Source organism: Muscardinus avellanarius, assembly GCF_963383645.1.
Source record: "Muscardinus avellanarius genome assembly, chromosome: 5".
In the NCBI taxonomy this organism is placed as follows: domain Eukaryota; kingdom Metazoa; phylum Chordata; class Mammalia; order Rodentia; family Gliridae; genus Muscardinus; species Muscardinus avellanarius.
In genome coordinates this window covers 62,296,636-62,313,666 of record NC_137790.1, presented here as the reverse complement: position 1 = coordinate 62,313,666, position 17,031 = coordinate 62,296,636, and the positions used below count along the sequence as shown (strand labels likewise).

General features: G+C 37.8%; 1 protein-coding gene across 1 annotated transcript in view; it reads left to right on the top strand.

Moving 5' to 3' along the window:
- Positions 1–17,031, top strand: part of BTLA (B and T lymphocyte associated) — a gene marked incomplete at both ends in the record, with an annotated part of 33,150 nt that overhangs the window by 1,715 nt on the left and 14,404 nt on the right. Inside the window, one exon of the mRNA XM_080696514.1 lies at positions 12,585–12,695. Within this exon, the coding sequence (XP_080552640.1) occupies positions 12,585–12,695 (111 nt within the window). The remainder of the gene's footprint in view (positions 1–12,584; positions 12,696–17,031) is intronic.

The window sequence follows — 17,031 nt, the reverse complement described above, 5'->3', positions numbered from 1 at the left end:
ACCTGTAATTCTCCTGTCTCAGTCTCCCAATACTGGGATTACAGGAATGTGCCATCATGCCAGGCTAACACAATCATTTTAAATAGTTCAATTTTGAACTTTTTAATTTATATATAAATTACTGTGGTGGTATTGAACCTACAGTGTTCCTGTCTCAGTTTGCCTAGTACTGGGATTATAGGTGTACACTACCATGCTCAGCTCACCTTATTTTTAATTAGTCATTTTTTTATATTTATGGGGTACAATGTGATGTTATATTACACATATTGGAGAGGATCAAATCAAACAAATTACCATAGCTATTGCCTCACATACTTATCATTTTTTTATATTTTATACTTTTATTATCATTTCTTTATGGTGGCAATATTTAAAATCTACTCATAGCAATTTTGAAACACTACTTTATTTCTTTATATTTATTTTTGGTGGCACTGGGGGTGGAACCCAGGGGCTTTCTACCTCCAGGCTACACTCCAAGACCTATTTTATATTTTTATTTGGAAACAAAGTCCCACCAAGTAGCTGAAGCTGCCTTCCAACCTGTGTGATCCTCCTGTCCCATCCTCTCAAGCGCGGGGATTACAAGCATGTGCCACCACGCCGGGCTTGAAATATTACTTTAACTATAGTCACTATGCTGTGTCATAGATCTCTAAAATTTATTCCTATTGTCTAACTCAAACTTTGTACTTTGTAACCAAAGTCTCTGTAATAATCAAGTTTTTTGTTGTTGTTTTTGTTTTTGTTTTTGTTTTTTTGGTGGTACTGGGGTTCCTGGAAGCCCATCCACCTCCGGGCTACACTCCCAGACCTATTTTATTTTTGGAAACAGGGTCTCAAGCAAGCGCGGCTGGCTTCGAACCAGCGCGATCCTCCTGTATCCCCCTCCCAAGCGCAGGGATTACAAATGTGCACCACCACGCTTGGCAATAATCAAGTTTTTAAAGTTAAAATGAAGCCGGGCATGGTGGCACACACTTGTAATCCCAGCATTCGAGAGGCTGAGACAGGAAGATCGCAGTTCACGAACAGCCTCGGCTACTTAGTGAGGCCCTCTACAATTTAGTGAGGCCCTGTTTCAAAATAAAGAATACAAGGCCGGGCTTCGTGGTGGACACTTGTAATCCACGCGCTTGGGAGACTGAGACAGGAGAATAGCGTAGGTTTGAAGCCAGCCTCAGCTGGCTTAAAAGACCCTGTTTCCAAATAAAATATAAAATAGGTCTGGGAGTATAGCCCGGAGGTAGAAGGCCCCTGGGTTCCATCCCCAGTACCACCAATAAATAAATAAATAAATAAATAAATAAATAAATAAATAAAAATAAAATATATTGTACAATATTTTTAGCTCCAAATATAAAGACTCAAAGCATTTAGAAAATAAAAGAGAGATACTTAGACCAAGTACTGGCCAGGTATTTTCATAGCAGTTGATGTAACGAACTACATAATTTATCATATTAAATTTAAAACATAGGTTGAGATAAGAACATTAGGTGTGGGTATTGCTCAGAGATAGAGCACTTGCCTTGCATACATAAAGACTCGGGCTCTATCACCAGCAATACACACACACACACACACACACACACACACACACACAGCATTTGGTAAAATTTGTTCTCCCAGACAAAGCTAATAGCTCTTTTCCTTAGAACCACATTAATTATAACTTTTATATCTTGAGGATTTTCCTATGATTCATAGTAATAACTGAATTATTTACAGGAGAATATTTGCAAAATATTTAAAGATAACTGAAAAATATTTTCTCCCTCTTCAAAGCAATGTGAGACCTGTGTTTCTTCCTAGAATGAGTCTCCCTCTATAATAAGATTGGCAAAAAATATAATGTTCTCTACAAGCTTCCTGTTTAAAGTATTTTGTTATAACAAAAGTATTCTTGCTTACATTTTCATGTTTCTCAAAAAATATCAAGGGAAACCTGTCCCTCAGTACATAACATATCATCTCTGTCCTGATAAAAGTAACACAAGTACCAACCTCTTCTCATGGGCGAATGGTCTTGGCGTGGCCTCGGCTGCAGGTGAAGTCTAACCCATCTCTGAGCCCCTGGACTACGTGTTAAGCTGAGGACTTCGCCTTCAGGCAGGCAGTAGCACCATAGGCTAATGTTTGGATACTGCTCTGCAGTATAAATGATCTGGAATAACAGCAGCAGGGAGTCTTTGATTGATCTTCATTATTGTGATACAAAATAACCCTAATATGGCCCAGTAAGGTAGGAAATCTGTGGTTTGGCTCCACTGAACACAGTGGCTAGGGCCATGTGTCCATTTGGCTCTTGCCTGTATCCACTTCTTTACTGTGATGATTTAGTATGGTCAATGATCCACTTTCAAGTGTCCCCTGCTACTACTCTACTAGCATATGAAGCTCCACCACAAGTTGGCTGTATCCTTGAGTCAGAGCAGGCGCGACAGGGGAGGTGATGTTTTGCATCTGTTATTCTTTCAAGTTCAAGTTTTATAGCACAGCGTCTTCATCAGGCTTATTTGTATGGCTCTAGTTATTTGTTCCTGTTGAAATGTGCACCTGGGATGCTAGAGACAGCGCCGTGTTTTCTACCAAGTGCCAAATACTTGTGTACTGTTATCACAAAAATGCCTGCCATTTATACAAATGTCTAGGAATACATTCTGCAATGACACATACACATGAACACCTTGAACAGTGGCTGGTACATTGGAAGTACTGGGTAAGTTTTCAGGGTTTCCTGAATTAAGGCATGAGCACATTAAATCATGTGCTGTTTACAGCCTTAACTTGATTCTCTAACAGTAGGAGTTCTTTAGTTTATGATTGTTTCCTTTTTCCCTCTGTAAACATTCCCTCTGCTATAAAGTTGAAGTCTAAAGCTATTATCTTGCCTTCTTGAGACTTTTCCTACTTGATTTTCCATTAGCTGTGCATTTTGCCTTTACTTGGAATTCAGAATTGTTGAAAGAAAAATATGCAGAGGCATTTGTAATCCAGTCCAAAAATAAAAACAATCTTTTGCTTGATTTCTTGGGTATGCAGTGCAGTATAGTGGTTGAGGTCAGGTGTCTAGAGACTCAGCCTGGATTCCTAGCCCATGCTGTGGCTTTTTGGTTCTTTGACGATAGCCACTCTGGTTCTCAGTTCCCCATCAAAAAAAAAAAAAAAGTTGGGGGGGATAATCATGTTTATCTTATGGGGCAAATATTAAGTGAATTAATTCTGTAAAACACCTTGAACAGTGCCTGGTACCCTGGAAGTACTGTATAAGTTTATTAATTTTTTTCCTTTTAGCCCCAAATTGAATTAGCCTAATAGTTCCTTTGAAGTGTGGTATTGGAGATGGTCTTTCATTTGAAGTTGACAAAAGTCTTTACAAATAGTTCTTGATATTATTATCTACTATCATCTTGCTACTAAGGAATGATAATGTCTAGTATTATTTGATTCACATCATGTCAGTGAATTGTGTTATATGCATTTTGCTTCACTTTTTTTCTTTTCTTTTCTTTTCTTTTTTTTTCTTTTTTTTTTTCTTTTTTTTTTTTTTTTTTTTCAGTGTTACTGGGCATGGAACCCAGAGGCTTTCTATCTCCGGACCATACTCCCAGACCTATCTTATATTTTATTTGGAAACAGGGTCTCACTAAGTTGCTGAGAGCCTCACTAACTGAGGCTGGCTTTGAACCTGTGCGATCCTCCTGTCTCAGCCTCCCAAGCGCGGGGATTACAAGCGTGCGCCACCAAGCCTGGCTCTTTGCTTCACTTTTCTAATATTCTTAATTCTATTATCTTGAAATTAGCTCAATATTATATAACATTCTGGTATAATCTTATGATTTACATGTTTTTATCTTTATTTTTAAAAGTAGCTTATGTATATGTGTCTGTGTAAACATATGCAGGGGTGTCATTTTTGGTATGCTCAGAATTATTTGAGATTCTCTTATTCAAAGTCGGGAATGTTTGAGTGACCAAAGTACAACAGTATAAGGTTTAGCAGGCGCATTTCTTTCTCTCTCTCTCTCTCTCTCTCTCTCTCTCTCTCTCTCTCTCTCTCGTTTTGTCTTCCTCCATGATAACTGTGTGATAACTGTGTGCATCTTATGAGCACAACCTGGAACTCACACACACCACAAATAACCCATTGTCTAGAAGTTGGCTGCAGGGAGGCTGGGGCATTCAGATTTTAGCTGGGTGATCATGGCCCCCTTTCATTTTTTCTCTTATAATATTAAATGAGTAGAATGACTACTGAGGAATGATTAGTAGTTTATATGGACCTTTGAAAATGGCAGTGTTTCTCAGGGTGATCCTTGTAGCAGAATGTAGTAGAGAATGTGAAAAAAATATCTGGGAATGGAGTGGAGGTGGACTTTCCCTATGCTTTTCCAATCACTACCCACACTATGTTCTTACTCTGAATAACACAAGTAAACACCCTTCTACTGACAGAAATATTTAGAAAAATTCACATTGGTTTCTGTTAACATGTCAGAAGCTCTCGTTGATGCTACTGACAACAGCTTTCAAGGTTGGCCTTTCCTACTGAAAGCCCAAGGTGGAGGACCTAGCATCTCTGAAGGACATGACTTACTTGTTAGGCAAAGAATGCCTCTCTTGATCAAAAGTATTCTTTAAATTGTCAATACAAATCATTGTTCTTTAGATTTCCTTAAATTGGCCCCAAACTTTTGCTACTTGTTGGAGATAATCTCACGTTGGCCAACTAACACTTCACCAAACTCACCCTCATCACATAGAGTGGACAGGGATGTGTGGAGTGCAATGGCATGTCCATCCTCTGGCCTGGGAGGCAAAGACAGTAGGATACAATCATGAGATGACATTGCCATTTGGAGATGAAATGAAGTCCTGAGAGAAAGCATGGCAAAATAATAAAAGACAATACTTTTAGTTCCTTGTTTTGCCCAGGTCAAGCCTTGCTGGTTCGTATAGTTCTGTAAGATTTCTTCCAATATAAAAGAAGGACATCTTTATGTGAGGTGTGCCACTTTTTCATCTCCATATTTGTTTGCCTGATGAATATACTGGTCATTATACAACTCCTCTTGATCAGGATGAAAGCAGCTGATAATAATTTTTCAGAGCAGAGGCATGTAGAGGAAGATTTTGAGTTTCCATCTTATCTCTTCCACTCACAGGCTTTATGGAATTAAATAAATACTTAACTTCTGTTTCATTTCTCTAAATATATCCTGTCATAAAATAATACCTGGCCTTTATTATTACTCAGGATAATCCCATCATCATACTAAAAACTGTTTCTATATATTTTCATTTCAACCCTGCTAGATTATAGTTTGTACTTTGGAGTCAGGGCTGGGTCTGGGTTCAAGCCCTAGTCCCAACTTTCTCCCAATACCTAGTGACCAGCTTCCTCAACTTAAAAATAAAGATAATAATTACCTCATAACTTCATTGCAAGAATAAAATTAAACAATATATAGCTGGTTCCTGACATAGGATGGTTCAACTTGAGATTTTTCAAGTTCACAATGGTACAAAAGTGAAATAAATTCAACAGAAATGTACTTCAAATTTTTAATTTTAACATTTTCTCAGTCTGGCAATATATAGCATGATAGTCTCTTGTGAAGAAGGATGGTGGTCCCAGTCAGCCATGTGATCATAAGAGTAAACAATCAATACCAACCACATGGTGGACTTTTTTGCCATTGTTTTATGGGATACAGGTATTTGATAAATGACATGAGACATTCGCCAGTACTTTATCATCAAATAAGCTTTATGTTAGCTGGGCGTGGTGACACATGTTTGTAATCCCAGTATTCGGGAGGCTGAGACCAGAGGATCGTGGTTCTCAGACAGCCTCAGCTACTTAGTGAGGCCCTCTGCAACTCAGTGAGACCTGGTTTCAAAATAAAGAATAAAAAATAGGGCAGGGGGTATAGCACGGAGGTCGAATGCCCCTGGGTTCCATCCCCAGACCCGCAAAAAAAAGCCGGAGATGGTGGCACGCGCTTGTAATCCCCGTGCTTGGGAGGCAAAGACAAGGAGGATTGTGCAGGTTCAAAGCCCGCCTCACTGGCTTAAGAGACCCTGTTTCTAAATAAAAAAAAAATATAAAAATAGGTCTGGGAGTGTAGCCTTGAGGTAGAAAGGTTCCATCCACAGTACCACCAAAAATAAATAAATAAATAAATAAATAAATAAATAAATAAATAAGCTTTATGTTTAGATGGTTTTGCCCAACCCTAGGATAGTAGAAATATTCTGAGTATGTTGAAGGCAGGCTAGGCTAAGCTATGGTGTACGGTGGATAGGTATATTAAACACATTTTCAACTTGCTGTATTTTCAACTTAGGATGGGTTTATCAGGACATAACCCCACCGTAAGTCAAGGAGCATTTGCATGTATGATCCCTAAAAGTTTCTGGCACATAATAAGAATTTTAAAATATTAGTCCTCTTCTATTTTCCTTCTCTCATAATGGGTCCAGGCCATGTGTACAGCACATTGATAAGTGAGGTGGGGTGCCCTTGTGGGCAAGCAACAAGGCATGTGTAGCAACGATTCTGGAGCTGATCTTTCAAATGTGACTTAAAGTGTCCATCTGCCATCTGACCTGAGGACACCTAAAGCTCTCTGCTTGTCCTATTTTTAAATATCTCAAGGAGAGGAAATAGCTCAGATACTTTGTAAGCTTTTCTAAATGTCAGAGAAAGCTACAGCAAATACTAAAATGAGTGGGTTTTTATTTATTTTTATTGGTGCATTGTAATAATATATCTTAATGAAGTACAGGATGGTAGAGGCATACATGTACACATCTTCAGAATTATTCCAAGCTAAATAAAACCAAGAGGTATATGGCTTAAAGTATTAGATTGTTCATTGCAACTAGATTGCAGAGAATCTTCAAAATTTCCTCCCATAGTCATATCATACTATGAGAAATTCTAGACCTAAGATAACTTGATTCAAAGCATGCCAAATAAATTCCATATGAAAGCAAACTTAAATATTTCACACATGATTATAAGAAGGTATATTTTTGGAAGAAGGGGGTTTTTAAGAGGAAATAGTAATAGGTGGTTATGAAAATTCTGAGTTTTCTTGTTTCACAATCTGTTTTTTAAGCAATGAGAATAAATATAGATTCATACCAGGTGTATTCTTGGACTGAAGTTAATTCTTTTCAGTTCCATTTTTGACAAGTGAACTTTATAGTGTGTGTGTGTGTGTGTGTGTGTGTGTGTGTGTGTGTGTGTGTGTGTGTTCATTTGTATGTGTTTAGACATGGAAGAAATGTCTCTCCTTGTTCAATGACAATCTCCATAAGAACAATATTCCACAGAGAAGAGCAAACAATGTCTATCATTACATACCAGTTCTATGTCTGTGAACTATAGTACATCAAGTGCTGCTTGTCAAGTAGATGTATATGAAGATACTTCATTTCACAGCAGACTCAGTTTCCATTTTATTGCTGAGGACAAGTCACAGGATTTTCTTCTATTTTACAATAGAAGTTTTGATTTTAACATAAACACACATGTATTATGTTTATTTGAATTTACCTAGGTATTCTTAGCCCTTCTGGGAATATCTGACTTATTGGAGTGGGTTCTTTTACCATTGCGTTAAAGCAATACATTTAATCAACATTGCATAACATTAAATGAGTCATTTCTGAATGAGGTGGAAGTTCCCTGCTCTAATGTCATGTCACCACATTTCTGATTTTGTGAATGTACATTACCCCGTGTGTGATGAAAGATGCCATCTGGGCTTTCTGATACTACGTGTGATTCCCTAGGGTGTCCAGGCTGATGTATTACCAGGACTTTTTTTTTTTTTTTTTGGCAGCATTATACCTCTGAGTTACACCCCTAGCCCTATTTTTTTTAGTCTTTATATTTTTGAAATAGGGTCTCACTGAGTTGCGAAGGGCCTCTGTAAGAAGCTGAGGCTGTTCGTGAACCACAATCCTCTGGTCTCAGCCTCCCAAATGCTGGGATTACACGTGTGTGCCACCATGCCCGGGTATTTACCAGGACCTTAGATGTGTTGTCGCATGTACTATTGCTTTGCATGGATTATCTTCGAGTGAGCTCAAGCCACTGTCTCACAGGATCCCCAAGCCCATTTGCTAAGAGTGATGTAGTTATTTTTCCTCTCTGGTGGTCATCCTCTCCCTATCCTGCCACCCTAGCCTACTAAAGTAAGGCAGAACATACTGCAGCAATGTGCAGACATCTTTTTTGCTCCTGAGTCTGAAGACTTTTCTCCTGTAGCCTCCCCAGTATGCATCTGAAGTATTTATTTATTGTTCATCTACCATAACATCTCTTAATAAAAGCTAAATTATAACATTATTATTTTAATTTTCCAAAATATTATTTACATTTCTATGTTCATCTCTAATATTATCAGTTCAAATTAAGACAATCTGTATTCATTATTGTTACTCATTTTTTCAATGAATATATCTATTTTAAACTTTCCATAAGTTTGTAAAAAGTTTTCAAGAGAGGAGTGGTAAAACTCAGTTGTGATTTTCCTCACAATAATAGTTATGACCAAAGTATGTGGTTATTTAAAAATAAGAAATAATAGCATTTCACAAAAGATTTATAATGACAGTCCTATTTTTAAAAAAAATAGCTAATAGGTTTCACAAAGTACTTACCCTCCTAAGCTCCTGATGGTATTTATACATGCAACTACACTTGTTCAGTTGGGAACTATTGGGCCACATGGTTGTTTGTGGTTGACATTCCTTTCTGATTGACTGATTGTGTAACTGGATGGTCACTTGTTAAGTATTTTGAGTATCACCCCTGAGTGGACATAAATCAGGCCTTCTCACACCGAATACCTGTAAGATACAGTTTTCTTTAGTGGTTATGACCTAACCACTACAGGGTATTTTAAGGTGCATTTGTTGTGCACCGCAGTGCCTTTTTGAGCCCCTTTCGAGCAACTTGGTAGCTGTGTGTGCTTTATGGCCCTTAATGCTCAGGGTGGATTAGAGAGGCAAACTGGAGATTCTGCAGTCTATGAACTTTTGTACTCAGTCTCAGGATGCACCATGGCTTATCCTCTGCACATCAGGAAGCCAAATCTATCTCTTCTGCAGAGATGGCTATCATTCCATCAAGGAGGTAGTAGACTAGACTGAGGGCAAATGCATAAACACAGAGGCAGTCGTAAGCGAATGATGCATGTCACACTGAATAGCATGGGGCATTCTTCAGGCAGTGGAGATGGTATTAACTGTGATCATGGGAAGAGGATGAAGTATTGCTGGAGACAGAACTGGGGTAGGAAGCGAGTCATTCTCCTCCATGAAGCCTTTCCTCATTGACCCAGCCAGAGAGGTTCTCTCCCAGTTGGGAGTCTGAAAGTATAGGCTATATCATGTCCAAGATATGTAAAAATCTAACTGTGAAATTAAAGATTGATATAAGCAACTCTCTGCCCCTTTTTAACACTAGAAAGAGTCACATTCATAAATTCTCATGGGAATTAGGTTGTCCTCATCTCTGGGTATGGGCAGTAAGTACATCAGTCTGTACTTTCTACTGGATTTTAATGTTCACCGTGACTAGCAATTTTGAACAATATCCTTGGTAAAATATTACCCCGAGAGAAAATATTTTGGTCTAAGTTCTAAATGATTAATATGCTACTGTTGAGTTTCAACAATATGTATGTAAGCCGGGTGTGTATGTAAGCCGGGCGTGGTGGCACACGCTTGTAATCCCCGTGCTTGGGAGGCGGAGACAGGAGGATCGCACAGGTTCTAAGCCAGCTGCACGCGCTGGCTTAGGAGACCCTGTTTCTAAATAAAAATATAAAATAAGTCTGGGAGTGTAGCCCAGAGGTAGAAGGGCTTCCAGGAACCCCAGTACCACCAAAAACAACAACAACAACAAAAACCCAATATGTATGTAAGCCTCAAATTAGCATGTTTGTAGTTCTTATCTGTCAGTAAATAATAAGCATTACATTCTACATGAAAGTTAACTCAGAACTCAGTTAGAAATGGCCTGGACACATATGAATCCAGCCCCTTGTGTTCAAGAGTAAATTCATAATGTTTTCTTCAAGCACAACCTGTATACTCAGTCTCTGTGGTATTACATATTTCTGCCTTTTAGCAGTCCATTTAAAAATATTAATGTCACATTGATTATGAAGATACAGAAGCACAACTGAAGCTGTTTTGTTTCTGTCACTAAATTCATCCATATTGTATTTTTATTACTGCCTAAAGTTTTTTTTTGTTTTTTGTTTTTGGTGGTACTGGGGGTCCTGGAAACCCTTCTACCTCCAGGCTACACTCTCAGACCTATTTTTTATATTATTTTTATTTGAAAACAGGGTCTCTTGCCAGTCGTGGTGGCGCACGCTTGTAATCCCCGTGCTTGGGAGGCGGAGACAGGAGGATCGCGCAGGTTCGAAGCCAGCCTCAGCTACTTAGGGTTTAAGAGACCCTGTTTCCAAATAAAAATATAAAAAATAGGTCTAGGAGCATAGCCCAGAGGTAGAAGGGCTTCCAGGAACCCCACTACCACAAAAAAAAAAGAAAGAAAAAGAAAAAAGAAAATAGGGTCTCTTAAACCAACGCGGCTGGCTCGAATCTGCGCAATCTTCCTGTCTTCGTTTCTCAAGCGCGGGGATTACAGGCAGGCGCCACAACGCCCGGTTTGTGCTTAAAGTTTTAAAACAGTAAAACAGAGTATAGGGTACAAGATAAAATACTTTTATTGGGTAACTTTTTTACATGTGAAATATTTTATTAATTTCTTTAAATTGAAATTTATTTTAAAAATACTAATTATTTTTAAACTATAGGATGAATAAAAATTATCTGAGGGGTATAACTTAGTAGTTACCTAAGTTGTATTTTTCAGAATAAAGATTCATGTATTACTTTAATAAAATTCCCTTTTTGTTTAGTGGAAAATTATATGAACTACTATGTCAGACTGCAAAAGATTAAAGTTTATGCTGTTAAAATAATTAAATAAACAGCTATACATTTTTTGATATTCTAATGTTTTATAAATGTTTTTAATGTACATAGTTGTGTATATGAAATTTAATACAATGAAATATTTACTGTATATTTCTTTTCTGGCCATTTTATTATTTTATTTTATGATTACTTTAAAAATATTTTATATACGCCGGGCGTGGTGGCGCACGCTTGTAATCCCTACGCTTGGGAGGCAGAGACAGGAGGATCGCGCAGGTTCGAAGCTAGCCCCGCGCGCTGGCTTAGGAGACCCTGTTTCCAAATAAAAATGCAAAAATAGGTCTGGGAGTGTAGCCCGGAGGTAGAAGGGCTTCCAGGAACCCCAGTACTACCAAAAAAAAAAAAAATTTATATAGAGGCAGGGGTTATTAGAAATGATGCACATGTAAATATGTGCATCACACACATATATATGTATATATACATACACATAAATATGTATACATATATACCAGGTGTACCTAGCTTATTTGATATCTATATTTGAAAACCATATATGCATATTTGAAAACTATATATTATCACAATAATATTATTATGATATACATTTATCATAAGAATATACCCAGTTTTCTTAAGAATTTGAAAAATAAGAAGCTTGCTAAACCTATATAGTCTATGAAGAGATATTTTATCATATAAGAACCTGGGTGTGGTAGATGCTTTTATTCTCTTACTGCTTGCATTTATTTTAACTATTTTTAACCATTAAAAATTCTCTATCTGCCAAGTGTGGTGGTGCACATTTGCAATCCCAGCATTTGGGAGGCTGAGACCAGAGGATCGTGGTTCGCGGACAGCCTCAGCTACTAAGTGAGGCCCTCCGCAACTCAGTGAGACCCTGTTTCAAAATAAAGAATAAAAAAATTGGGCAGGGGGTGTAGCTCGGAGGTCAAATGCCTCTGGATTCCATCCCCAGACCCACACACACACACAAAAAAAATTCCCTATCTGATATGAATGTTTGATAAAAACAACAGATATAACAAAAATAACTGACAATTGACAGATAAGTTATAAGCAAAGCATGTGTGGTTGCCATCCTTCTTTAGAGAATGTTTTTGATAACACAATCCCCTTGAGGACAGCTTTGTGTGTCCTGAGTGTCATAAAATGAATTTGCATAATTCAGGACAGTCAGAAAAGAATTGTCAATATTCCTGTCAGATGGAAAATCTGAATGGTGACATTGGCTCAGTGGGTCATTCTTGGTCTATAAGCATCAATTGTAGTCTCTTGAGAGATAGGAAGAATAACACCCTGTTTTTTTATTTATTTTTATTTTCTTTTATTTTATTTCTGGTGGTACTGGGGTTCCTGGAAGCCCTTCTACCTCCGGGCTACACTCCCAGACCTATTTTATATTTTTTATTTATTTGGAAACAGGGTCTCTTAAGCCAGTGAGGCTGACTACGAACCTGCGCAATCCTCTTGTCTCCGCCTCCCAAGCATGGGGATTACAAGTGTGCACCACCATGCCCGGTTAACACCCTGTTTATGAATAAAAGGAATGCTCTTGATGATTTTCAATGCCTGTTTTCAAGCATTCATCATCCATTCAAGAAAATTTCCTATACCAGTGGAATCAAAGTTCACACTGTCAATCGTCCTCATTCTACAGATAGGAGTATTCAGGAACCAAGATGCCATTGCAAGTCAGTGATGTAGCCAGGACTAACAGCCAGCTCTTTTCTCCACTCCTTAGCAACTTTTTGCACTCCTCTCTAGCCCAGAGTCACAGAATACTGAGGCTAGAAAGTAAGTTTAATTGTGCTATTGCCGTCAGTTGACAGTTCTTTGCTAAAAGGAAGGGTAATGCACTGTAGTAAGAGTAGAAATTACAGACGAGTAGTGGCTTCACAGACTGTCATTCACTAAGAGAAGTGAAGCTGGCTGTGTTTGTGTTTTAGGGAGGAGGGTTAAAAACTTTCCTATGTTTGTAATTCAGTCCTTCATCGTGTGTGTGTGTGTGTGTGTGTGTGTGTGTGTGTGTGTGTGGTGCTGGGGATTGAACCCAGGGACAATCTACCTGCAAGCTACATCCCCTGCCCTATTTTTTATTCTTTGTCTTTGCAACAGGGTTTCACTAAATTGCAGACGTCCTCACTAAGTAGCTGAGGCTGGCCATGAACCCAGATTCTCCTGTCTCAGCCTCCTAAGTACTGGGATTACAAGCACGTGCCATGCCCGGCTCCTTTATCCTATTTTGAAGCACTGTGAATGCTGTTGAGACTGTGTGGCTATCCCAAGCCTGTGCAGTGTGTTTGCATTTGAAACAGCCATGTTCAAAGGAATATTCTCCTTTTTAGCTATTGTCATGCCCTTTGTAAATATCCTCTCAAAATTAGGCACTGAGTTTTCTCCTGGTGGTTTGGCAAAGTTTATACTCCCCTTAGCTAATGTTTATCCATTTATTTTGAAACAACCAGTGATCTCCATGTCATTTCAGAAACGCATGGTCCAGCTGTCCATCAATTCCTTGAATTGGCCCTGAGATTTCTGGACACAAAGCCTTGCCTTTCCACTTCTTAGTCCTAAAAATACCTTGCTTGCCTTTCCAGTGACTGTCAGAAACATCTGGAGTTTAGCTCAGTTTCCCTGAAGCCTTGCCCCAGTAGCATCTGCGGAGGTTAATCCTCTGCCTCTCCATGCAAAATGGCTTGCACTTGTTTATGGTGTTTTTCTCCCATTTCCTGTGCACCTTTATTTCCCACTAGAAGCAAAATTCCAAAAGGCAGACATCATGTCTTATTTTTATATCCAATAACAGCTAAGATACAAGGTTCCCCATATGCTTTTCTTTCAGCTCAGGTAAAAGTGAATAAAAAAATGAGTGCCTTCACTCTCACCAATTGGTGAGAGCTAATGCTAATGCTCTCACCAATTAAATGATAAGCTCTTCAAGGACCAAAGATGCTTGTCTCTAACCGTCTTGTCTTTCACTATTTTACCAGCCCCCAAAACTATTATTAACTCATCCAAGAAAATGAAAGGGGAAGTCAGGAGGCTGAGAGAGTCTAGTAACTTTAGGGAGAGGAACAAACTTCTGGAAACAAAGGTTTCACTTGGGTTTCTGCCTTCGACCTCCTTGCTCTTTTGTTATAAGTCTAACCACATCCAGGTACTGTATTGCTAGTGTTTCCTTTTGGTAAATCATGTTACCCTTTTCCTCTAATTTTTCAAAACCTCATCCTTATAACTTACCTTTTAGTTTGCTTTTATTTTTTATTCTAACTTTTTAAAAGCAACTGAATTAGGGAGTTTGGGGACAAACTTGCTTGAGGTCTCAACACAGTTATATATCAATAAATATAAATATATAAATAATGAATTAATCAGAACTAAATGTTCTCTGTAGATCCTTTGTCTCAATCTAATTATTAGATACTTAATCAACTTTCATGAGCAGGAATTAATGAGATATAAATTGGAAATATAGTGAAAGGTTCATTCGGTTCTAGGAAATAGGTAAAAAAAATATATATTCATGTTTGAAAAGGTGTATAAATAAAGTGCAACACTGTTTCATGTACAGAAGGATGTGAAACTCAGGGCCAGAAGCTACTGGGCAGTTTACTATCTGATCAGTCAGGCTTGGTTGCATAGGCCTATAACCCCCGTACTTGGGAGGCCGAGACAAGAGGGTCTCAGGTTTGAGGCCAGTCTCAACAACTTAGAAAGACACTGTTTCAAAATTTAAAAAAATAGGGTTGAAGGTGTAGCTCAGAGGTAGAATGCCCTGGGTCCAATCCCCAGTACCAAATATATACGTGTGTGTGTGTGTGTGTGCGTGTGTGTGTGTGTGTGTGTGTGTGTGTCTGACTGCTTGTGCGATCGGATCCTTAGTCTTCATCTTCAAAGAAAAATTTTAGCTATAATTTCAGTTATGCTTATATACTTATAACCCACGATTCTATAAACCTATTCAGAAGAATGCTTGAAGGTACATGAAATAAGTTAATAAAAATGGAATAGATATATTGCTGAAAAAATAGTACTTCAGAACACAGAAGGATGAGCTAAGAAAAAACTATGAGGGTGGAGGAAAATGTGCATAAAATACTTTTAAGATTACATCTTAGTCTTTACTATAAGAATAAAAAAGATATAAATCACCACTCAAGTGCTTAAATAGAAGGAATCTTTGCATATTTTAGTTTTATTTGTTTTACCAGCTAAGGAAGTCAGATCCTTAACAGAATACTTGGTGGCTTACTAATAGCCATATCATGCATTCTTTAGTTATATGATACAACTGATGTGAATTTTTTAGTAATTGTTATAAATCTACACCATTTCTCTTGCTCCTTTTATGCCTGGGTCTCAAAAAGAACATTATAGTCCAACAATTATTAGAGAATGAGAATAAAGTTTGTTTTTTTAAAAAATTTTTATTGGTGCACTGTATTCATACGAGAATAAAGTTTTTAATGGTTGAATCTTCTCATTAAGAACATGATTATTCATTTATATCATGTAACATGAGTATGCCCTCTGGACAAATTAAAATAAAATTGTAAGATAAAATGAGGTAAATTTTGAATCTTATGCTACTATCTATTTTGTTTTCTTAGAAAAAAAATTCCTTTCTATGTATCTTTATTTTCAGGTATATTTTAGCTGTGGATGTTTGTTATAGAGTAAATATGTTCCTGATAAATAGCATAATTTATTCAAGAACATAGAAAATTTAAAAATACTGTGTGCTATAGATTTTATATATACTTAATAATTACCAAGTAGAGGTTCATAATAGGAAGACCTATTTCCAGGAAAAAGCTCTCTTCCCGATAACAAAGGGAGGTATCTTTTCAGTGTGTCAGGCCCAGTATGCAGAAATTCCAAGGGAGGTGGGAGCACTATTCCTCCCTTGAGAGGAGATAGATAAAAATTCCAGTTATCTCAGAACTTTCTGTCTTCAAATGATTATCTTGAGTTGCATGTCTCCTACACAGAAAAAAGTCATGGAAAACATTGTAAGGTAGCATTAAGGACATTGACAAACAAGGAAAGAAAATTCCTAGTGCCAAACAGTATAGGGAAATGTTGTCTACAACAATTCTTCTCTTTCATTTTATAGAATATATTAGAGCTAGAAATAGAAAATATTATCACTGCTCAAGAAGCAATGCAGACTAGCTGGGCGTGGTGGCACACTTCTGGAATTCCAGTACTTGGGAAGCTGAGACAGGAGGATTGCAGGTTTGAGTCAGCCTCAGCAATGTAAGGAGACTCTTAGCAACCTAGTAAGGCCCTGTTTTGAAGCAAAAAATAAAATGGGGCTGCGGGTGTAGATCAAAGGTAGACCGCTCCTGGGTTCAATTCTCAGTACCAAAAAAAAAAAAAAAATTGCAGACAAATGACTAATAAATTATAGAGTAATGGACTCCAGTATGACTTTAAGTCTCAATTTTTCTAATTATTATCATATCACTATAAGCATGTTCTTTACTACCTCAGTCTCCTCATCTGTAAAACAAAGTTCATAGTAACATATATTAATTTTTGTGAAGATTAAATAATTCATTAGATTTTTAAATCAAATATTCAAAACATGACATGCCTACTATTTACCAGATAGTAGGCTAATGAGGGTTAATTACTAGTAAAATAATATCTAGGAAAATTATAAAATCATGTTTTAGTCATCCTTGGCAGAAACTATTGAAGTAGCATGATATGGTTTTTCCAGAAGACAAATTTGATTTTAATTCTGTTTTCATCTTTTAGTTGAGAAGACTCATGCACAGTATAACTTTACATTAAGAGACATTCTAAACACTTTGCCTCATCAGGAGCCCCCTTTAAAATAGGATGCCTGCCGGCCGTGGTGGCGCACGCTTGTAATCCCCGCGCTTGGGAGGCAGAGACAGGAGGATCGCGCAGGTTCGAAGCCAGCCGCGCGCGCTGGCTTAGGAGACCCTGTTTCCAAATAAAAATGTAAAAATAGGTCTGGGAGTGTAGCCCGGAGGTAGAAGGGCTTCCAGGAAC